A 24,331-nucleotide genomic window follows, 5' to 3' on the forward strand; every position below is an offset into this window, starting at 1 on the left:
GGGAGGAAATTAAGTCATCTTTGCTGCTTGCTCTTGAGGCCTCGTGGTGGGTTTTTAAACTGTTTGTTGTAAGAAATATACTTGGATGTAATGAATAATAATTCCTTGATTAAGAAGGTTTTCTGCAAAAAGCACTGAATAAGAACGTCCTAACAGAGGTGTGTTTTGAAAACACTGATGAAAACCTAATGAATAATGATGGAGAACTGAACATTATCTCATATTGAGATGTTTTAGGGCAAAAATGGCTTTTGTCATCCCTGTGACTCTCATTTCAAGGGATGGGAAAGTTACATCACTTGACATTGGCCCATAGATACTGCAGGTAGTGGTATACTGTAATTATGATATTAATTTCTTCCTAAAATATGACTGTGTGCAAGTTGAGAAGAGCCATACAGCAATGGAGATTTTTAAAACATTGTTTTTAAAGAGTCTGAAGCTTTTTGCTAGACTGGAGTATCTTTAATTTGGGAATAATTTCATTTTATTAAAATATTTAGAAGCAGGATCATAATTGTTCTGCAGGAAGAATTAATATTCCTGCTCAAGATTTTCTTATTGGTAATTGCATAATATATTATGATAATTGTCCTGTTTTCTATTTTAAAAAAAAAAGGTAAATAGAAAATTACAGACTTGTAGTACTTTGGCTGCTGAAAACAAGGAATGTTCAGCATTTCCAGTTTTGAAGTCTCCAAGCTGCATGGCTTTCCATGGCAGCAGTGGTTTGTGCATGAGATGTAAACCAGCCCCCTGAATGTCACAGCACTGCAAACTCTTGCAACGTTGATATGATACCAAACTTGATTTAAAACAAAGCAAAACAAAAGAAAGTTTTCCTTTCTCAAAAAATTGTAGATTTCTGTGGGTCTTGTTTGTTTGTTTGGGTTTTTTTTTGAGTGAAAACAGATGTCAGGGCTTTCTGAAGTGGGGAAAAAGTCCCAGGAAAGGGAAGGTAAGTTCTAAGAACTAGGGTAGAGCTTCCATGTCAAGCTGCTAAGGCCTGCTAAAAAGATCTTGGCAGATGTGGAAATTACCTGACTAGTTACTTGCTGTATGAGAATGTGTCTGTCAGGTTAAAATGGAAATTCTGAAGGTTATATCTTTAAGCTTCAAGCTTTGTGAATCTTCTACCCAAACATGAATTTAAGAACAAGTACAAGAAATTCTAGACGTCTAGATTTTTGCCCATCTAGAATTATTTGCAGAATTGGCATCTAAAAATTATCTGTTTGAAACGTAACCAATACCTGTGTGACTACACTGACTTTTTGTTAGTTGTATCTGTATTGGCAGAGAAGAAAATGGACTGGGGTGGGCTTAAAGCTGCTTGGGTTGCTCTACTTACTTCTTTTCAATTTAGCTTTGAATCTTTCATTTTTGGTAAGGGAAGGTTTTTAAGAAGGCCATGAGCTTTTTGTCAACTGTTTGCTTTTAGGTTATATTTGACAAAGTACCTTGTATATATTTGCTCTTAGGTTTGAATTCCTAATAAAAACTTGCTCATTTTAGGCCTGGGTAATGTGGATGGACTACACTGTATGGATGAGATCTAGCTTGACAGCTTTGCTATTATTGTTGTCTGTATAGTAAAGAAAATTAATTGCCTGCTTTTTCAGGGGCTGATTGTCTTTGCAGATACATGGAGTAAATGTATGTGGTATTATCATTATTATATTAAAAAATGCAGAAAGAGAAAATATACTGAAATTTCTAGTTTTGTGCTTTGATTATGTTCTTTAACTTACTGTAAAACTAAGAATGAGAATTTAAAACAGAGCAGGGGAACAAGGAGACACTGTGAAGCAATTAAGGTTTCTATCCTATCGGAAGTCTGTTGCAGAACTTGGTATTTACTGTAGAGGTGTATCCCTTTTCTGAAGATCAAGAAAATATTCCTAAAATGAATTTCTATTGCCTCATGGAAAACAAAGTGAGATACAGGTGCTGTTTCTTTACTTGCAACTGTTTAATTCCTGGGATCTCCTTTAAAAATTACTTAACTTAGGAAAAAGGACTTAAACCCCCTCTTCATTTGGTATCATTTTGTATATAGAGATTTTAAAATTAAATATTCATGTTTTTGAGTGTGAACATTTTTGAGCATCTGGAGTCAATTTACCAGAGTATGGCATTCTTTTTAAGTCAAATGTGAGATAGCAATCAGTCTTTTAACTCCATAAAATCTGTTAAAGGTGATAGGGAACATAAAAAAGTGTGTGTGTGGGAGGGTAGAGAAGAGGCTTGACTATAAAAGGAATAGTAGGGTTTTTTACCCTCCCTTGAAGATTGTACTTTTCAGATCTTAGACTTTCAAGTCTTTCAGAATTCAAATCTAGCTGAAAAAGAAGTGAGTGTATGTGTTGATAGTACTTGAAGCATTTTTGCCCCTCTGAAGATTGTCCAATTCATATGGTAAAATTCTTTTGTTGTTGTTGTTGTCAGTCGGAGGTGATAGCACTACAGTCAGGATTTTAAAAGCAGAAGGAAGTGTACTTTGCATTTAAATCTGTGCATTTATTTGATGTGAAGAACTGCAGTACCAGAAGTTAAACTGACAGAAAGTTGTTTAAGGATTACACTCAGGGAGAGGCTGTAATGTCTAGAGCTGTTGTTGATTATCTTATTAATTTCTGAGATTCCCCTGTAAAATTTTAAAAAGAACAGAAAAAATTTAAATAGAAATGCTAACACAATGTAGTGGTATGAAAAAGACTTGTTCTCTTAAATTAATCGAGGTTTTAACTGTAAGATGTTGCTGGGGACAAATCCATTAAGACTTAGAGTGGACAGATTGACGTGGTCATTCAGCTCTGGATAGGAGCTATTCTACTTTTGAAAGCAAACATCATCAGGCCAAGTGTCTGATTATCAAGTCCACATTTCCTCATGCTTCTTTCTTATGCAAATAATTTATTTTACTTCCTTAAAGAAGTTCCATGGATGTGGTAGGACTAAGCACAGCAGCTTTCTGGAGCTCTGGACAGCGAGTGCTGTGGTACTGTAGTGTGTCATTGGTGCTACACTGGGGCATGTGCCTCACAGCAGTTCTTGCTCTGCAGTGAGATGTTTGCAGCTGAGTGGTCCTCAGGTAGCTCCAGATGCTGTGGCTGAGGACAGCCCAAACATCTAGCTGCAGTAAAAACGGCAGGAACCGATTGGGATAGTTCTGCAAGTACAGTAGTAGATTTCAATAGCATTTGTACTAAAAACACTTCAAAAAAGGGAAACTGTGGAATCCAGTGTCTGTCTAGATGTAAAGGTGTATTAGGTACACCAAATGACAGTGTGTCCCAGTGGCTTTTCACTGTATGACATTTCACAGAATCATTGAATTTTATGGGTTGGAATGGACCTTACAGATAATCCAGTTCCACCCCCTGCCCTGGGCAGGGACACCTCCTCACTAGACCAGGTTGCTCAAGGCCTTGAACACTGCCAGGGTCAGGGCAGCCACCACCTGCCTGGGCAACCTGGGACAGTGTCTCACCACCCTTAGAGTAAAAAACTTCTACTATTTTTCTTTATATTTTATAAAGGTTACCTGTACCTGCAAGATCCTTGTGTGATCCACATGAATGTGAGCTCACTTTTAATAAATAAAATGCAGAAAATTGTCACAGATAAGCCAACACTGTGTTTTCAGGAGGTTACTCAAATAAACCTTTTTTTCAGGAGTATTAGGCATAACTGAAAAAATGCTGTAGGAGCTTGATATACAGGTATGATGTATACACAAACTGTGCTGTCAAAACCAGAACAGTTCTCACTAGGGCTTTTGTGGTGGTAACATAGAAAATACTAAGTGAAATAAACTATATTGTCAGAAAAGCTAATTCTTACCTGATCCTGAATGTAAAGTAAATCTTTTGTCCATTTGAACAAAACTGAGGTTTAACACCTGGTTTAGATGCAAACTTATTACTTCATATTGTTCTTCCTATATGTTTTATGCAGGTTTTAAATAGAAGTCTTCGTTTTTTGTTGTCAGGTCTGGTAGATAGTGAGGTGTCTGTGAGAAGGCCGTAAGGACAGCAGTAAGAAAACTTAATTTTGACAGTGACCTAGGTTGCTGCATGTATTTTATGAGGGAGAATTACATGCAGTGGTAAAAGTTTCTGAAGAGGGTTCTTCTTAAACTAAGTAACTGGAAAAAAAGGGAAACTTTTGTCAAAAAAAGAGTGAGTGAGCCTCTATGGTCTTTGGACCAGTCTAGTGCTAGAAACTTGAGAGGAGATTCATGGAAGCTGGTAACAGAGCTCAGGAATATATACTTCTGACTGGGGCTTGTGCATGAGTAATAGTGTCAGATTCTTTGTCTTGACTTGGTTTTATTTCTGTTTCCTGTTATTTGTTTTGAACATTTGTTGGAAGGATTTCCTGATTAGAAGTTCCAGTTAAAAGTGATAATAAGAAACCCACTGAAACCAACCAAGCCATGAACCAAAAAACCCCATTGCCCCATTCTCCCACACAAATGAAAAAGTCATCAGTATAGTTACCTTTCACGTAACAATCTCAAAGTTGTTGGGTTTTTTTTGTTTTGTTTTTTCCTTAGAGGGGGGCAACTGTCGTGGACTAATACCCAATCTGAGGGATTTAGTGGTTGCAAATAACATCATTCCAAGGGACAAAGTCACTAGGCCTTCTTTGTCTTGTGGGAGTAGTGATAAACTTAGAATTGAACTTCAGTTTTTGTATGCGTAACCAATTCCCTTAAAAACAAGGAGCAGTCATTGATTGGTGACTCAGATGTAGGTATTAACACATTGTCAGTTCTGAGAGATTTGGAAACTAATTGATGAATGAGCTGGAAGCATCAAAGTTTTTCCAAACAGAGTTGATATTGAGAAAGAATAATTGTAAGGTTTTAAAGGAAGCAATAGCAGCTCCCATCAGGATTGGATGAGGACAGGAAGGATTCAGCCAAGACAGAGAGGGAAGTGCATAAGGCAGTAGAGATGGAAAAAACCCGAAGAAAACAATGAATGTGAAGTCCAGCTATAACGGTATATACTTTTTTGGCGTATATATGATTACTTTTCACCATCCCTAACCTTTCTTAACACCTTAGCATGTTGGAGTTCAATGGCTTGGCTAGAGGAGAAAACTCTGTGTCTGGGAGGGCACTTCAGCACAGGAAAGGCAGGAAAGAGGTAGCTGCCAAGAGATGCAGTCATACCAGGAACCAAGACAGTAGCTCTTTTTTGCTTCCAGAATAAAACACCTATTTTCATCTGCCTTCTACTGATTTATGGAGTGTGGTAGGGGAACAGTTCTCCCTCTGTTCTGTGGTGAGGCTCGGGAGGAGTCTAGAATTAGCTCCATCAGTCACAAGGAGGACTGAGCTAGTGTTGGCCCTTCCTGGTGTAACTGGATGAGGTCTGTGTTGGAATAGTTTGTTTTAAAGGAATTAGGTTAAACAGGATGTTTTCTTACTCAGACTCTGTATGTCAACTCAGGGTTGGATATCTGCAGCTATTGATCTTTTCCATGAATTGGTCTCTTCCTTGAATTTCTGTCATAATTGTTGGAACTGTTTGTGCTGTTAGAGTCCAAAATGTGAGAAGTGAGTTTCATATCCTTTTTATACATTGTAAAAGGATGTGCTTTTTATGCAACTGTTGCTGATCATTATGCTCCTCTAAACACAGTGAATGATCATCAAAAATATTCAGCTTCTTTACAGCGTTCAGAACTGATAAATGTCTGTCACTTCCCCCTCATTATCTTTTTAGACCTAGATATCTTAGTACCTTTTCGTCATTCATATGATATCCTTCCTACCTGTTTGAGATCTCTCTTAATGTGTCTGTATCCTATTTTAAGATATCAGGTAGTATTTGAAATACGGGTGCAACATCAAGTTTTTAAGTGGTATTTTGTTGTGTTTCCTTCTGATAATACAAAACACTACATTTGTCTCTTTTCATCATTACATGATAGTCTTTTTTACTCCCTATTGGAAATCTTGAGGATTCCAAGAGACTTTCAAAGTAAGAATCGAAGTTGTGAATCCTCTCCTTACATATTTATGCCATGGTAGCACATGCATCTTGTGAGAAGTTCTTTCTGCACAGTAGCAGACTAAAGTGTAATTCATGTATCCTGGAATTGGTACTGTTCTCTTAAGGACTGTGTATACCATCAATGTTAAAAAGACATTTCCCCCCCACGTTTAGTAGCTGCAGTTGTAAGGAGTTCTGCTGCAGTTTGTTTCTCCTACTTTGTTTTTGTGCGTGTTCTTGAGTTGCCAGACAACTGCTGCTTTAACCCCATGTTGCTGCCAAGGTCTACAGCTCTTTAACTGCATCTCTTCCTCATTTGCTTATGCAGTGTGTATCTTAGAGGAGTGAATTTTGCATTGGGGCATACCTAGTGTATTCTGCTTTAAAACTTTCTCATACCTCTTGGGAATACATTGTGATTGCTTGGGTTAATGGTAGCTGCTGTGTGGTACAGTTTTAAAGAAACAAAAGCAAAAGGTATGGCTTCAGGCAATCTAGGGCTGAGCTTGTTTGAATAAAGTAAAAAATAGAGGAAAAAAAAGAAAAATCCCACCACAACCCCAAGCCTCCCCCCAGACCTACCCAGCGGTTCCTTACTTCAAAAGCAGTGGTGGATCAAAGTGGCTTCTATTTCTTGTGCACAGAATTTGAGCATAACTGCACAAACTGATACAATTATAGTCAAACAAAGGCTGTTGAGAGTAGGTGTGGGTGAAATGACTCTGCTTGTAAGGGTGGCAGACAACAGTTGCATGGTGTCCTCTGCACCTGAGGTGGAATTTTCCCAAATAGTATAATGTGTATCATTCTAGCCATATTCATATTTTAGTAATTTTTTTGTTTAGTTTTGTTCATAAGTGTATTTTTGTACATTTTGTTAGTTCTCTGAACACTTGAGAAAGTTAATGAAATGAGCAGTTTCATTTTTATCAGATTAATGCACTTTTGTCAAGAATTGTCCAGGATTTTGTATATTGTGGGTACTTTTTCTCTACCACAGCCCCCTCCAACAGTATTTCAATGTTTATAGTACAGACTTGGTCTGTAATGCTTTAATTAAAATATTCCAAATTTTAAAAGTTTTTTTTCCCATTGAAATACATTTGGCTAGTTGCTTAAGTTTAGACAGTAGCTAAAAGGCTAGGATTTTATTTTTTTAATGACTTCTGAATTAGTTTTGTAATATTTGAGTATCAGTGACACAAGTTTTAAGGTGTCTTTGTTGTTAGTTCATTTTTTGAAATCCTCATGTTCAGAAGAGCCTGGCAGTTAAAAAATGACTTATGACAGCAATCTCTAGTAGCTGCCAATTGTGGTGAGAGTAAAGAAGAGAAAAATTAAAGCATAAAAGGCAGTTGCCCTGTTGGAACACGACCAGTTATTACAGTCAGACCTCAGAGGCTGAGGTAGAAAATTCTCCCACGGAGGTATAGCAGGTGTTTGCGACTCTCTCACCTGTAAACTCATTCGTTGGATCATCTTGTCAAACCAGACACGTAAGCTGAAGGCTTTGTTCATTAGCAGTGAGAAAGAGTGAACTAGTAAACCAAACCTAAAATAGTAATGAGGTCATTATCCTAAGCATAAATGAAGTGATGGCCTAAGTGGAAGAGGGCCAGAATCTGTGAGTGCCATCACTCTGCAGCTGGGCATCAAAGGGCTGTCGTGCCGTGAGAGCTGTGTTAGAGACTTCCAGCTACCCAGCAGAGGATCTGAGTGTACTCGGGCACTTCAAGGTCAGAGATCAATATTCTGTGAAAACCTCAGCTCTTGAAGGAAAGGAGGTTCATGTGGGCATCTCCTTTGGTGTACCACTAGTTGGATGTTCTTTCTCTCTACATATCTGAGTTGCTCTTGAACTGAGCTCTCTAAAGTCCAGGACACAAAAACCTTTTCTGTTCAACTTCTTGATTGCTTGAGTTCGCCTCAAATCTCTCTGTGAAGCAAAACAGATGCCTTGTGATTAAAATTAGCAAGGCAACTTCCGTTTGAGTTTCTAAATTTGTTGCAGACAATGAAATTAAAATCAGTCTTTTGTTGGGAAGTCTGATTGCCGCTGGAAAGGATTTGAATTTTTATTTGTAGTAATAGCTTTAGAATGCAGCTAATTAGTGTGTGCTGCGATGTTCTTATGCTTGACATTTCAAATCTAACCAACACTGATAAAAGAAATATAAGTAAAAAATTATAGTCGATAGAAATAAATCCATTTTACAGTTTGAGCTACTGTAAATGATCAGAGCTGTTATACAAGAAAGATGTATTCAGGTATATTATTGTTCACTGAAATTCCTGTCTATACATATATTCTTTTGTGCGTCTGTTAAACATGATCTTAACATGAAGCCCTTTTTCTCCTAACTCAAAAGCTTTCTCGAAGTTGATGAATGCCATACATAATGGTAAGTTATATTAGAATCTTTTTCAGAGGTTCATTTATCACAAAGGGTAGCCTTTTGTGGAAAAGCCTGATTGAAGGTCTGCATATTCTATGGATTGGGTGAAATACAGGTCTGCAGTGCGTCAATTGTTCAGGACTTGAGTGAAAACTTTGTAGATTGTCTGCAGGAGCCTGATAGGTCAATAGTTCCTCAGTTCTCTTTTTATGATCTTTTTGTATGTGTGCAGTAAAACGATAACAGTTTTATTCCAGTTCTGAGATTCTTTTCTTTAATTTTGTGAATAGTGTTTCTAGTTCTTCTTCTGTGCTCCATTCATAGGTGTGTTATACTGGTGTCTACCTCAGGCATTCTCCCACTTGCCTTCTTGACTACTTAAATTACTACAAGTAATGCATGTGAAGGTAGCCTTGTTTTGTCCATTCTTTGTTCTGACAGCCTGATGCTGCCCATTTGTGTCGCTGATAACAGAACTATCAGTTTCAGAGGGAGCAATATTGAATCTTTAATGTATCTAATTGCTGTCGCCTTTAGTATTCAGTATTGGCTTTGTACCCCTAGTTCTGTATTCACTCACAGCCAGTGGAAATGAAATATGTCTTATTAAATTAGAACTTGGTTTACTTTTTCAAAGCTCTTGTTCGTTTGTAGGAAACAATCATAGCTACATTCACAAGTTACTGAAAGATTTAAAACCCTCTCCTGAGGCTAGTTTTGAAGACGACCAAGTTTCTTTCTCAGTGTGATATTTAATTGGTGTCAGGTGATCTGTTAATCAAAATTGGATTTTTTTTTATCCATTGTGTCAGCCAGATAGAATGATTTTCTTATTGCTGTGCATGTATGTTGGAAGAGCAGTGCTGCATGCATTGCTAATTGTATTGGCTCGGAGTCCAGCATATGTAAAAGAATTTAAATGTTTGAAACTTTGCATGGTGAAGTTCTTTGCATTTTAAGGCAGCAGTCATTAAGGTTTTATAGGACTTTTGCTTTTCACACCGTTGGAGCCATGAGTTACGTCTGTTAGGCACATGTCTACAGTGGTGGGTCTCTTAAAGAATAAAAAAATTAATATTGCATTAAATTTATATTTCATAGTCTACATTGAAATTTTTCTAGATTGACTTTGCTTTGGTAAAATAGGTTTAGCCTTTTTCCTTTTGATATAGGGTTTCCCTCTCACTCTCCCAGGTATACAGTGGTGTGAACCAGCTTTGAGATGAAGGAAAGCAAGCTCACCATTTTTCTGAACAAAAATAAAACATCTGAAGGGTATCTGACAAAGTGTGCTGAATTTGGACTTGGTGAGTTTCTGCTGTTTTATAAGCAGAGCCTTTTTGCTGTTTAATGTTGAAGAGGAGGTACAGGTTCACAATAGGGTGCAGAGCAGAAATTGATGGAACACCATTTCTGACTTCTTTTGACCTTGCACTTTTGGTTTTTTAAGCTAATAGCATAGATGTTATGTTGGAAGGGCATTTATTGCCAACCAATAGTAATGCTTTATATGAGTTTCTGTTGTGGAGCAGCATAATTTTAGCTACATATTTGTTTCAGAGTGGTGTTTGGACAGGATTTCTCATCTAATCTACCTTTTTCTGGGGTGATGGTGTGGTGGTGGCAATGTTTTGTGGTACCTTCCCATGTTTAAGTTGATTACTTTTCCCCCCCAGTATTGCAGAGCTCGTGTTTTGACAAAAGTGTATGTATATATTTGGGTGAAATCAATGAGGGTAGAAAGAAATTTTTGATAAGATGAACAGCAAGGAAAGATTTTGTCTTGTGTGTGTATATAGGATGGAAAGATAGTATTCAAACTTGAGATAAGTATTTAAATAAAGGAAGATGCTTTACTCCAATAGCATATTTAGATTGAGGCAGATAGTGCTGAGGACTTTGTTTTGCTGTCAGTAAGAGTTTTGATGAAGACAGTGTATCAGGAACTTGGTTTTTCATTGCACTGAGGTTAAACTTCACATCGACAATGGAGTACTTGAAAGAAAATCGGTGAGCTTTAGTTTGAGTGGAGGCAAATATAAGTTTGGAGTGCTGAGGTTCATTTGATAGTTTTGCTAATATAAAGGTGATAGTTGAAGCCTGTCAGTTGAAATTTGGTGCTGACAAAGAGTAAAGGAGGAAGGATAATAGTAAAAGTATTGATCATGGTTTGAAAGGGTCTAGTCCTAAAAAGAGGACTGGAAAAGGGAATCATGGAAGCTGTATCTTTCCATTAAGATGTCTGTATTAATAGAAAGAAGTCAAGACGCTCCAAGGCAGAAGTGTCACGCTGCAGTTTTAGCAGTAAGAGGCTTGGTATACTCAGTGCTTTGTTTCACAGTCTTATGGTCAACTTCATGCTTTTTCAAAAACTTGGTTTTTTAAAAAAACCTATCAAAATTGCAGTTGAGAGATGTAAAGTTTTCACTGCTCTTCACTGCGTGATAGCAATGCGCTTTCTCCTTCTGTCTTATTCTAGACCTTGCAGTCAAACTTTTTTGGCTTGACCTTGAAGTCTCATCTCTGCATTTATGGGCCTACCACTGGAAAGGGGCAAGAGAGAGTAGACATACGTATCTGTTAGCAGTTTTAGTGCATACTTTAAAAAAAAGGCTATGGGAAGTGATGACCTGATTGTTATTTTATGTTGGAGCTAGCTGTAAATTGTAATGTTTGGTTGTGGCCTTTCTGTTCCTACTTCTTTCTGTTCTTGCTAGTTCTGTCTTCTGTGTTTTATTTCATACTCCTGTTGCTGTTCTCGGGTCTTTGTGTTTGACTGTTGTCTTATGCTGATTTTGGAGTGGCAGTGAGGGGAGTCATAGCACAGAACAGACATCCATCGTGCCAGTCCCAGTGCTGTGATGGGCTTTGGAAGACACTGGGTTTTCAAAGAAACTTCAGTCCTGTAGCTTTGGCCTCTGCATCAGTGCAGCAAAAATTTAGTATACGCAGTATGATTTTTTTTTTAACAGGATAACCTAAGCTAGACAGAATCTGTACTGAACATGAATGAATTAAAATTTTGGAATCTAGCACCACTTGGGCAAAGATTTTTCAGTGTTGATAAATATGCATCTGTCTCTTTTGAAGCTTGGGGATAGTAGTGCTCAGCTAAACCATATGCCTTGTGAAAAAGGAAAAACAAGAGAAGGACAAATTGCAAAATCAGCCTGAAATAGTTCCTTCATGCACATTTTTTTGAGTGTTGAGTAGCTGTTTGATTGTCAAATAGTACAAACCTAAGCATAACTATCTGTCCATGAGGTTCTAGAGTACCACATTAATACTTTAACTGTTGCTAATGACAGTTATGTGTAATCTTTCAGCAGTTTGGGCAGCAGCTGTTCCTCCCCACCAGAAATAATTAGTCACAAGTGCATTGATGTTGTTAGTTGTTAGTTGTTAGCCTCTGGCATGGCCCCCATTTGAAAATTCTGGCTCAATCAGGCATCCTGCAGCACACCCTCACACACCAGCCTCAGATCACTGGAGTCCAAAAGACAGAACTTCTGAGTTCTCCAGTTCTTCCAGTAAAAGGCTATATTAACAGTGAAGAGAAATCTGGTGCTTCCAGTGACTCACCATTTTAGCACTGAGATAGATTGCTGTCAGGGTGGTTTGAAGCTATGGTGTCTTTTTGAAGACCTTCAGCAAAGTAACTTCCCCATAGAAATCATTATGAAATGTAGGTCACAAATGTCATGCTCCTACTCAGGAATATTCATTCAGTGAGCCTAAAAAGTGCTTTGGTTTTAGTATGTCTTCTTAAGGTAACTTAGGCTTGTATGTATTGGCTCACGGTTACAAAAGTGAACATCTAAATAAAAGTTAAGACCTTTAGCAGTTGTTCTTCCATATCTGTGTAACTTATTTTATTACAGAGATCTCTCTGTGCTGTGACACACTTGAGGGCACAGACTCAAGCTCTGCCATGGGAGGGTTAGGTTGGATATTAGGAAGAGATTTTTTACAGAGAGAGTACTCAGGCATTGGAATGGGCTGCCCATGAGGTGTTGGATTCACCATCCCTGGAGGGTTTCAAGCTGAGACTGGATGTGTCACTTAGTGCCATGGTCTAGTAACCATGGTAGGGTTGGACTTGATGATCTTTGAAGTCTCTTCCAACCTGGTTGATCTATGATTCTATGATACAGGTCTTTCTTGTAGTTCTGAGCATGTGTCTCAGATGTGATCATGGAGCTCTTTATCTTAGTGCTCTAATCTATGAGTACTTCAAAACTTCTTGAATCAGACTAGAATAAGCATGAAATTCTTAACGTGTCATATTTCATAAATTCAGAAATTGTAGGAGGAAAGCTTGGTGTATTGATGTCATCTGTGAGATGCAACGCTACTGAAAGCCAGAATTTAATCTGTTTTGTTAATTCTTCTGCTCATGGAACTACTTCTTTTTGAGATTTTGTGTAAAATCACTAAAATTGTTCTGTGTGCCTCCTGGTGTATGTTGCTACACAGCTAATTATAACTTGAGGCTATTTTTGGTTTTGACTATTCTTGAACTTCTTTTATTTCCTCTATTACCTATTTTGTCATTGACTGTCAACAAAAAAAGAATGCAGTTTTTCTCCAATCTGCATTATCTGATGCATTCCCTGCTCTATAGTACTACCTTCTGTGCTAAGCAGGCAGTTACTTGTTGCCCAGAGATTATTTTTTTTAATTTTATTTAGTTGCCTTTTTGTTAAGTCTTTCACTGCAGCAGTGCAGGCTATGTGAGCATTCTGTCTGTTAGAAGCTGAAATTAGTGTTCTGCAGCTCTGTTTGCAGGGTTAGGCACAGTCAGACTCTACTTGAACAGGGTTACGTGTCCATTTCCACCTGCAGCTGAAGAACTGTTCTGTTTGAAGTGCTGAAGGTTGTATTTAACCATCCTGTTTACGCCTCTGGCAAATTACAGAATGCCACTCATCACAAGTTATAGCTGTGTGGCTTTTCAGTAATATGGGAGGACTCGAAGGTGGTTTGTTTGTTTTAAACATTAATGTGGTTTGCAGTGATTTGTTCAGGCTTTCGTCATTATTCCTTCCCGATCCAGAAAGTGATTTATCTCTTCCCAAATCCCAAAGGACAGCTTAGTATGTTCGAGACATTTTAAATGTGTACTGTCTTGGCTTTCTAATATGACATGCACATATTTTTCATACACATTTTTGAGAGTGTGAAAATTGAGGATTTATTTGTATGTTCAGCATACAGTTCTTATTTGAATGCTTGCATGGAGTAATATCTTGGTTGCATGACGAGTTCCAGAAGGTGCATGTACTTGTTGTGTTTAGGTAAGGTATTGCTAAATGGAAATACTTATCCCAAACAGAGTGTGTGGATAGGTCATATTTGTCCTGTGTTTTGCAACAGCAACAAATAGTGAGTGTTTTCAATACTACTGCTACAACTAGCAACAAATACTAGCTTACCTCATTCCACTGGCAAACTAGTTTACTGCTTGTCTTTCTTTTGAAATAGTTTTATGCCCGTGATTTCATAACTATCTGCTTGTATTTCAGAATTTTATTTTTAAGAGGAAGAATAAACCTTATTGTTAAAATAGAAGCAGCAGAAGCTCTGCAGTTATTAAAGATATACGACTTTTAAAAATTAAACAAATCTACAATAGCTTTAAAATTTTGGAGTTGTTTTCCCTTTCTGGCAAAATATCCTTCTCTTTTAGTACTTGACTGTCACCAGAAATTTTGTTTTCTCCTCTCATTACCACTAATGTTTTATGAGAGCGATAGTATTTGTGGTGATGAGCTCTTCTGATTTAATCATAGGTGTTGTGATATTTTGTTATTTTTTACCCTTAAAATTATGGTTCCTGAAACCTGATAATTGCATGAGAATCTCATATTTTTCAAGAATGTTTGTTTGTTTAATTGTTTTAATGCATTTGAAAAACAAAGGGTCAAATCTCATCCTTTTTATTAACTTGAAATTGCTGATTAATAGCAGATTTAAAAAATCTTGTGAGGAGCTGGGGTATATTTCAGTGTTTGTGGTCATAATTATATCACATTTAAGAGCAGACTCAGTAGCAAGGGTGTTTTGTTAGTTGTGTTCATTTTGGAGGTGTGTAGGGACAAATTAGAGCAGGATCCATAAAATGTACTGTCTAGTTAGATGAGGCAGATAAATTGGAGAAAGGGCATAGCGAAGTGAACACATCGAGGATCTTAACTGCTAATGATGCCATAACTGTAGATTTTTTGGGGATGGTGACCAAGAAAAACCAAAAAAAACAGCAAGGAAGGAAAGGTGCACTAAGTGGAAAAAGATCTGAAGGTCAGTAAAAAAGGGGAGCAGGTATGGAATTGCTCTATGATGAAGAGATTGAGGAGATGACGACAAGAAGTCACTAACTTTGTTTAGGCAGGAAAAAAGTGTTGTAGGGATGTGTCTTCAGCTGGTTTTTCGTATCTTCTTTCTCTACTGGGTCTGGCTGATTTTCCCTTCCATTTTTCTTGACAGTTAACAGAGGCAGGGAATTTAAGATGCATCAGTGTTTACCTATGATGTGTGGGTTTGGATGACAGTCCCCCTGGATTGCCTGTGCTCGGAGGGATATCTGGGTGGCAAGTGGTGTTTTAACATTGCCAATCTTCTTATTGTCACTGCCTTCTTCAGATCATTATTTGTATGAGAGACAAACTAGCTCCACCCTTTGCCTTCTAACTGGCATTTCAGTTCTGTTGCTTTTTTTGATCTAACCATGTTCATTCTACTTCTGTTTACTCCCTGTGGCACTCTTCCTCTAACTGCAGTTCAGTGCTACCATGCTTGATATTCCTTGGCCAGCTGACAGCTCACTTATCTAATGCACGTGGAGCCTAACGGTTTCATAGACAGGTACTACTTCTTGTCCTGGGCTTCTGGTCAGTAGGGTTTTTTTTCCCAACCTCTTTAATGAACTTTACCCTGCATGTAGATGAACAGAAGTAATGGCTTCACAAAGGGGTATGAACTCTTCCTTTTTAAATTGCTAACGTACAAGTCTATCTAATGTTAACGTGTTTAGTTGTTTATTGTTGGCTGTTCTAGCAGAAATGTTAGTCAAGCATTCGTATAGATCATGGATGGAATTTTTGTTTGTGAATAAATGAAATACCACCAGTTCTACCGGCAAATCTGAGTACTTTGTCCTCAGACTTGCTGTCAATATTTTTCTGAAAAAATGCAAGAAATCCTTAGTTGCCAAAATTACAGTTTTGGACAAATGTATGTTGTTTAGAAACACTTTATTTTAAAGTTAAAAAGTTTTTTTTTTCCATTTGTATGGTGTATGTTCTGTTATATAGCCCAATACGTCATTCTTTACTTAATTTTAACAGTAATTCACTGAAAGAACAAACTGTGCTATCAGACTCAGTTGAAGGCAGGCATTTTAGCCAAAAATTCTGCTATTGTTAATATTTGAGCAGTTTGTAATGCACATAAATATTTGATTTATCACACGTGTTTTACAAAAGCTTAGAACTGAATCAATCTGTGTTCCCTGAACTGTAGAATGTCAAATGATGAGAGCACTTTTATCAATCAGCATGGTTAGAATTTCAACAGACGAGCTTTCTGCATTATGTATTAAGTGATCTTGTTTGTCTTGATTAATTTTCTACTGCATATTTACATGGTTACTAGAAAACAGAGGGAGGGGGAGAGAGAGAGATGCATGTAATCGTTTTTGTAATTTTTTTCAGGTATTTTTAGCAGCAATGATGTAGCAGTATCATTTCCAAATGCAGTATCTGGCTCAGGATCTAGCACTCCCGTTTCCAGTTCTCATTTACCTCAGCAGGCTTCAGGCCACTTGCAGCAAGTGGGAGCTCTGTCACCTTCAACCGCGCCTTCTGTAACTACTGTTGTTGCTGCAACTCAGGTAAACTATCACAAGAATTTAAGATAGCAAACCGTGTTATTGACCTGCATATTTTCAATGTTAAAATAAACCAACATTTGTTTGGAAAATAGGTTAATAAACATTGTCTTTGTTGTGAAAATGTTGTAATGGCTAGAAGTTCCCCATAATGTTACGTAGTCTCTTCTTTGTAGAGCATATAGGTTTTTTTTTTAAAATAGTCTGTGAAGTGTTTAGTAATAATGACTTATATTATGACTAGTAGTGTAAAAGCTGATTACAATTCACCAGTTCTCTAACCAATGTCACTAATCAGAACAATGTTTGAAGAAAGGATTTAAAAGAGGAAAACTCACAAAGTTTTGCATGTTTTATGCAAAAATGCTGGTATGAGTTAAAGAACAGAAGGGTTTGTTTGGGAGATTTGACAAATGGCCAACTAAGGCTAACCCTGACATAGAGGTGTCTGAGGCTGACACCTTGATAACAAATGAGTTGACACATATGCTACAGTTTTGTATTTGAAAGGCCATGCAAATGCAGATACATAGTTCATGTTTGATGGCAAGAGATAAGGGAGGCATGGGAGAAGTGCTGAGGGGTGGCGTAATCGAAGTACTGAACCAGAAAAAATATCCTTATGGTAGTATTTTGTATGAATTTAAGTTGGGCAAGATTGCATTTATGAAGACAGGAGAGCACAAAGTTATAGGTGTGGATGGGAATCTCTCTTACAATGACTGTATCAATTATTGTTGTGCCATTGGAATAGGTTGCCCAGGGAGGTGGTGGAGTCACCATGCCTAAGAGTGTTTAGTTTAAGAGGTGCCTGGGTCTGGCACTGGAAGATACTGTTTAGGCATTACAGCAGAGTGACAGGTTAACAGTTGGACTTGGTCTTAAAGTCTCTTCCAACCTTGATGATTCTATATAAGCAATCAACTTTTAATTTTTAGAGTCTACAGTGATTTAAGATAGTGGATATAAACATGAAGAATTAAAATCAAGCTTAAATGTGGATGTGTGTGCACTTGCGGGTGTGTAAAGTGCATGTACAGCAGAAACACTGTGTGCAGACCAACACAGAATGCATTTCAACATCAAATAATAATTCTTTGTTATAGGTGGCAGTTCATATTTTTCAATAATTCTTCTGGATTGGTTTCCTAAAGAAATAAGGCTTGTGATATGCCACTGTGTCTGTGTGACTTCTGTCACATTCTGTAAATTTGGAACCTGTTGGGGCATTTTCACACAAAATTGAGTGACATCTCTGATGCACAAATGGATAGAAACTACTTTAAAGAAATGAGTTAAAAATACAATGCTTTGGCAAGTTCTCTTTTTTCCTTTTTTTTTCTTTTTCAAATTTCCAAAGATCATTACATGCTGTAACTCACTGAAGACACTTAAATTGAACAGTCTGGAGATAAGGGGAGAGGTTGTGTCATAGTTCAGTAGCAGATTAAAAGCTTTAAGAAAGCCCAAATAAGTCAATGCTCAGTTTTCACAGCACAGAGGTTTCCCATCAGAGTCTTGGAAAGATCCACCTTATGGCCTTTTGTACAGCTCAGCATATTCATAAATGATCTAGGGAAAGGAGGAGGAACAGAAGCCAAGTTTGCTGGTTATGTTAGGCTATGCAGTCAGCCATTATGAAGATCAGCTGTCACAAACTGCTGAAAGACCTCCCCAGCCTGTGTTGACAAGGTGGTAAGAGGGCAAATGAAATCAATGGTAAAGAGAAAGGACAGTTTCTATTCAAAACAGATACGGTAGATTCCAAAAGAGGTACAAGAAGGGCCATGGCAGTGAACAATGGCAAAGAACATCTTTATAAGGAGTTAGTAAATAGTGAAGGACCCTTTTGTGAAAAAGATACACTGAGATAGGATAAGGCAAAGGTCTGCAAAATCAGTTGACATGGAAAAGTTAAATAAGCAAGAGTTGTGCACCACCATTTCTGTTTGTTAACCTCTGTCAGAGGATAAACAGACTCAGAAAGCAATGGGACAATTTAGCAGTCAGGAACAGAAATACCAGAATAATTTTTTTCCTCATTCACCAAAAAATGAAGTATACCCTAGGAGATGGACTTTGTCATGCTGTTCAGCTGAACTAGAGAGCCCTCCATAGGTTAACTGCTTAAAATTCCTGTCCTTCCTTTGCCTTTGTTTTTTGGGGGTTGCCTTGTGGGCTTTTTTTTTTCTCCCCAGAGAAGCAAAGGAGTCATGTATCTTACCTCAGTATCAAACTTGTTTTCCAGTGGTCATAGATTTACTTATCTGGATCTTATTCACAGGTGCTACCATTTAGAGTCTTTTGGTTCTGAATTATACAGGGAGATTCAAATGGGGAGAAGTTTTGGTTGGCAGCTTAAAGGTGTACTCCTGTGTTTGAACAGAGAATCAACAAAGTCCTGTGGCTGCTTCAGTGAGTCTTTTTTCAGTGCAGAAGGTCCTTACTAGTTTGAAGAGATTCAGTCAAGAGAGCCAAGTTTACTATGCGGTTGTTCTCCAATTGAAGCAAACCTTCCCCCTCGCCCCACCATGCAGTTAGCATAAATGACTGATTGTATGTCAAGGGTTAGGGTTTACCTACTTACTTCTGCAAAGTTTCATCAGAGTGCTCTGCCTGCTTACTGGGCTCTTGTGGATGGATTCTCAGTGTTTACCCACCTCTTGACCATGGAAGTCTTCAAATAAGAGTGTGCTACTAGATTTTTGTGCAGTGTTCCAAGTACAGTTGCCCCCCTCCCCTCCCCATCAGCCTAGTTTAAAAGCTAAGGTAAGCTTGTGTCTCTGTAGCAGGTAAAAATAATAGGTAAAATTAGGTTTTACTTAAAAAATTAATCAAGACAGCATGTACGACCAAACCTTGGCTTCTCAGTTACTTGGTCAGGATGGCAGATGTGCAGTTAGCATAGTGCTAAAAATGGGAATAGCCTCAAAGATGTTCTGCTGAGGTGCATCCTGTAAGATTTCAGCTGTTTTCTTAAATCTCTGTTTGCAACTATGATATTGGGGACATCATAAATTTGGTAAGTTTTCATAGATATTTTAGCATGATTCATTTAAAAGAAGGGGTGATAGGAAATTCTGAAGAGAATGTCTTGGGAAAAAAGTGTTTGCATAAAATTAGTCTCAGAATTAGATTATATATTTTGGTTAGGAGAGTATAGAAGTCTAATACAGAAAATTTGCACTCAATTGAAAACTTGCACTCAATTGAAAGCAACTGCCCTAAATGAGGTAATAGTATTATCAAATAATACTACCATTAAATTGCTATTCCTCAAAAGAACAAAGTATTTTGTTATTTTTAGTAACTTATATGCCCATATAGAACTTCAGTGATTGAAACCACAAAGTGCTGCTTTTTCCTTCAACACCAGCACTGATTTTAAATCTTAACAAAACCCAACTTGAAAATCCTGCATTTTGATTTTTGTGTTAACTAGTATGATAGTTCACATACTGTGGTGTTTGTGTGTTTGTTTTTAAGACAAAACTGCATTATGTGCCTTGTTGCAATCCCCTTTTCTTTTGTGTCTCATTTTCTTTTCTCTCCTGCCACTCATAATTTTTATTCCAACCTAATAAATCCAGAAGACATTATTAACTTGTGTTCCATGCTGTGCCATAACTGGATTTAAGTGCTGGTGGGAATCAGTGGACAAGTAAAAAATGCCACTTGCTGGAAATGCAGATTTTTTTGCATCCTGTTCCTCTTTTTAATGTGTCTTGGGCTTAGCCTCAGATAGGTTAAACTGCTTAATTCAATGAGGCTTTATTAGCATAACAATGCCTTTAACAATTGCAAGAATGTAGGCAAAAAGTGATACAGTACAGGAGAGAAGGTACAGTCCACACAAGGATACAGGAGAGAAGGTACAGTCCACACAAATAGTTGCTACTGGTTTTCTGTGAATGGATCCTCTTGACACGTTTGTGAGCACTGCTGGGTTTGTAAGTAACAGCAAATTCCTGTGTCCTGAACTGCTGTCTGTTCTCTCAAAGTGTGCCATTAACTTTTACATGAATATTGATGTGTGCTCTGCTGCTGAGAAATATCACTTCCTCCCACTTGGGTTTTGAGCGTTGTCTTCATTTTTCCCGTGAATCCAGGTCACAACTTGCACCATTCCAAGGTCCTATGCTCAGTTTTTATCCTTGTGTTTCATAATTATAGCAAAAATGTTTGTCAGCCTGTTATGCTGTTTTGTAACAGTTTTCTGTATTGCTCTTTCTGATAAGTTATTCTTAGTGATTAACATCTGTTCATAAAAAAAGCAGTGACTTGAGTACCTCAGTATCTTCTGGTGTTATACAGCAGGATTTGGTTTTATTTGGTTTTTTATTCATCAGGAAATGGTTGCTAGACTGGAAAATTACTAATTTTTTTTCAAACTTTGATTTAATAGACTTAGTATTGTATAATTGAATGTTTGTTACTTTGGTTGGGATCAAGATGGAAATTGGTTGAGCTGTCAGTTCTTTTAGATGATTGAAATGAGTGAAATTACCCTCCCAGTGCTCTGTGGCTGATTTTTTCTGGAGTCTCCCTGTTCCAAATGCAGGATCAAACTGCAGAAATGGAAGTACAGGTTTTTGGCTGGGTTTTCTTCAGTTAGAGCCATTTAATGGCTCAGACTCTATTGCTTTTAAGGAAAAAAAAAGCATTCAAGCATCTTTTTTTGTCATCTCATAGTATTTTTAGTGAGAGTGGAAACATTACACAGTAGTTTGCTTAAATATACTTGTATTGCTTTTAAGGAAAAAAAAATGCATTCAAGCATCTTTTTTGTCATCTTATAGTATTTTTAGTGGGAGTGGAAACGTTACACAGTAGTTTGCTTAAATATACTTTTTGGTTTTTTTAAAACATCAGCTCTTTGGGGTTGGTATTGTGTGACTCGGTAATGTATGAACTTTACATTATAGTAATCGCAGTTAATTCGGAATTTTGCAGGATTCATTCTTATTTTGAAAATTCAGTATGAAATGTTGACTTTGTACATGATTTAAAAAAAATTCAACCATGTGATAGTATCTCTGCTCTCAGTGACTGTAATAAGCACATCTGTGAGGCAATTTCAAGCACTGTTTCATATACTTGTCACTAACCTGTTCTACAATATTGCATATACTTGTCACTAACCTGTTCTACAGATACAATCCAAAAGATTATTTTCTCTTTCTTATGACAGAGATATTTTCTTGCTGCTGCTGCTGGATTCTTCTTTCTTTTTCAAGCTTTTTTTTTTTCCTCTTCTGCAGTTTTGGTTTAAATAAACCAAATAATAATAAATAATAATAATAAATTTTCCTAAGTTCCCAACTTTTACTTTATGCCCTGTACTTCCTTTGCCGCAGAAGCAGATAACAAAGAAGGAAAAGGGCAAGAAGTATCTGTAACAACACTCCTTATGGCTTGCACAGAGCTAGGGAACTGAATAGCTGCTGTTTGCTGTTCTTTTAACCCTAGGATTTATTTGTGATGGCATGATAGCTCCACTTCAGCATAGTGTGCTGCCTGCAAGGTGGAGATGTGATAATTGGGAAGGTAGGTGCTGCTGCTCAATTGCAATGCTGAGTGAAATAAGTTTGCTTTTATCACTTCCATTGTCCCTTCTGAAGTTCATTTGGCTTCACTCCCCTTAGGAGCAGTAGAAAACCAGCAGGGTTTTCTTAAGCATTCACATAGTGATGGTTATCCTCCTTTGTCTGAGCCAGCTTTTAGAGGGAGATAAGGCTTATTTTTTTTCCAGTAGATTTGGAGTTACTTGTTAACAACAGAGGAATGTGAAAGCTCAGGAATCCTGACATCTTTTCAGGTTCTGAATGTAGGGCACATTCAGATGCATCTGTCCTGTGGTTTTTAGTTTTTCGTTTTTGGAATTAGTCTAGCCCCTAATTTTGGCTCTCTGTAGTCCCCTGCTCTTTCTCCACATCGCTAGTCTACACTAATTTTGGCATCCTGTTTTAGTGGGTTTTTTCTTGTCAGACTTTAAGTCTGCTCATCATTTTGCATGCTATCGAGGGAATTTTCTTGTCCTTTTTATTTTCTATTCTGGCACTCACGGGAAAATAAATGAAAAGATGGGAAATAGGAACTCTATTCTTAGTTCTTGTCTCTGTCAACAGTGAAGTTAGGAGCAGTTTTGGGAGCAATCTTTTTTATACTTTCCACAACAGGGGTGGAATTATGAGGGAACTTAATAGCACATCTTCAACAAGTAGATGTTTCTTTGCTGAGAATTCCAAGTTGAGAGGGGTTTTTTGCAAGTCTTCAGGAGGGGAGTTGGGCATTTTCTTAGGAGAGTAAAATGCACATACCTGATTATATTGTTTCCAAGTTTACAGCTGTAGCATCAAATTATGGATGTCATTCTCAAATTCAGTACAGCCAGGAAAAATACTCCTTTGTCCACTTCTGTTTCTCAGTCTGCCTCAGAGAACCATGCCTTGTTTCCTGCTGGTCTTTATTTTAAATTAATATTCAGCTCAAAGTAAACATGAGGAAGGAAGGAAAGTTTCAGGTTAAGCATCTGAAGTTTGCTAGAGCTGGGCAGGCAAAAGTGTAAGCCCATTTAAGGGAAGTTTCTGGGCCATCCTCCCTGTGGATACTGCAGAAAATGGCAGGTCTGTCAGCTGTCAGTGTTTAATGAACTTTTCTTTGGGGAGCAGAATGAATACACAAAAAAAGACAAGTTGCCCTCAGTTCTAGGACTTTGGGATGTGGCAGATGTGGCAATCTCAGACTTCAGGTAACCTGCACTCGATGGTTGGCTGCTTGAGTGAGCCTCCTGCTTCACTCCCAAAGGTGCACACCACAACCATGTGTAAGTTAAGAGTTAGTGTAATGCTGTTGCAGACACCTTTGGATCCAAACATTTGAGACTTAAAACTAGAGACTTTGACATGATCTCAACAAACTAATTTAATCAACAATCCTTACTTGTGATGCAGAGGAACTTATTGTCTTAAATTGCATTAGACATGTAATCAGAGAATGATTTCCAGAACTTACAAAGTGCCTTACTCTCTTTTTACATTTTTTCAGGCTACTTTCTGAAGTCTGTTTCTTATTATAGAAATCATCGAGACACTGATTGCCAGGATAGCTCTTACAAAGTCCAGAGTGCAGATAGTATAGATTTTTACTGTTTGTCTGCAAAGCTAGTAACAGGTGGGTGCCTTGTGCTGAGACCTCTCACCCCTTAGTAATTAGTCATTGAGGTAAAGCATAGACAGCAATTAGGACAATATGTTAATGTATTGCTAAATTCCTCCAAAATAAATAAGTTCTGTTAGTTAATTTTTAAGTTCAGTTCATATGTTGTTATACAGTGTGTGGTGTCATGTTTGTTTGTTTGTTTGTTTATTTTTGGGGTTTTTGGGTTGGTTGGGTGTGGGTTTGCTTTGTTTTGTTTTAACACATTGTAACAGTAGCAAGTTTTACCAATTTGTGGTCACTTCGGTTGTATTTTCTGCATTTATCTTTCTAAAGATGATTCGTATTACCTTTCATATGAGTGGTAATTAAAAAGAGAATAATAAAACATCTGGAAATAATGATGTTGCATGGTTTAAGCAGCATGCTTCCCAAAAAAGGAAATCGTATCCTCACTGTGGTACTAGAATTCTCTAATCGATAGAAATGGTGGATGGGTGAAAACCAATTAACATATTTGATGTTACTATCAAAACACCTCTTGATGATAAGGTCTGTTGAAAGAGGTTCCTACCCACAGGGTCAAAGGTAAAATAAATAGCAACATGGATCACAGGCTGTTTGGATGCTGAAATCACTTGGGTTTCCTTATCTCCTAAGTTAACAGAAAGGTATAAAAGGAAAAGTCAGCACATCCAGAAGAAAAAGAAATAATTCTTGGTAAATATGTTGCTCATCTTTGGGACTCATTGCCACAGGAATTTGGCAGTGTTGATAGATTCAGAAAGTGTGCCAATTGCACCCCTCAGTATGTTGCAGAGAGGGTTGGTATTGTGGTGTAGCATGTCAGTGCTAAACAGTGACTTTCCTTCCAAACC

General features: G+C 37.5%; 1 protein-coding gene across 1 annotated transcript in view; it reads left to right on the forward strand.

Moving 5' to 3' along the window:
* The window catches only part of LOC103807452 (protein AF-10-like), a gene marked incomplete at its 5' end in the record, with an annotated part of 55,939 nt that overhangs the window by 6,902 nt on the left and 24,706 nt on the right, over positions 1-24,331 (forward strand). Inside the window, 2 exon segments of the mRNA XM_009080181.1 lie at positions 8,381-8,413; positions 16,120-16,298. Coding sequence (XP_009078429.1) covers positions 8,381-8,413; positions 16,120-16,298 — 212 coding nt within the window.

The sequence above is a fragment of the Acanthisitta chloris genome, unplaced genomic scaffold (assembly GCF_000695815.1).
Source record: "Acanthisitta chloris isolate BGI_N310 unplaced genomic scaffold, ASM69581v1 scaffold7370, whole genome shotgun sequence".
NCBI lineage: Eukaryota > Metazoa > Chordata > Aves > Passeriformes > Acanthisittidae > Acanthisitta > Acanthisitta chloris.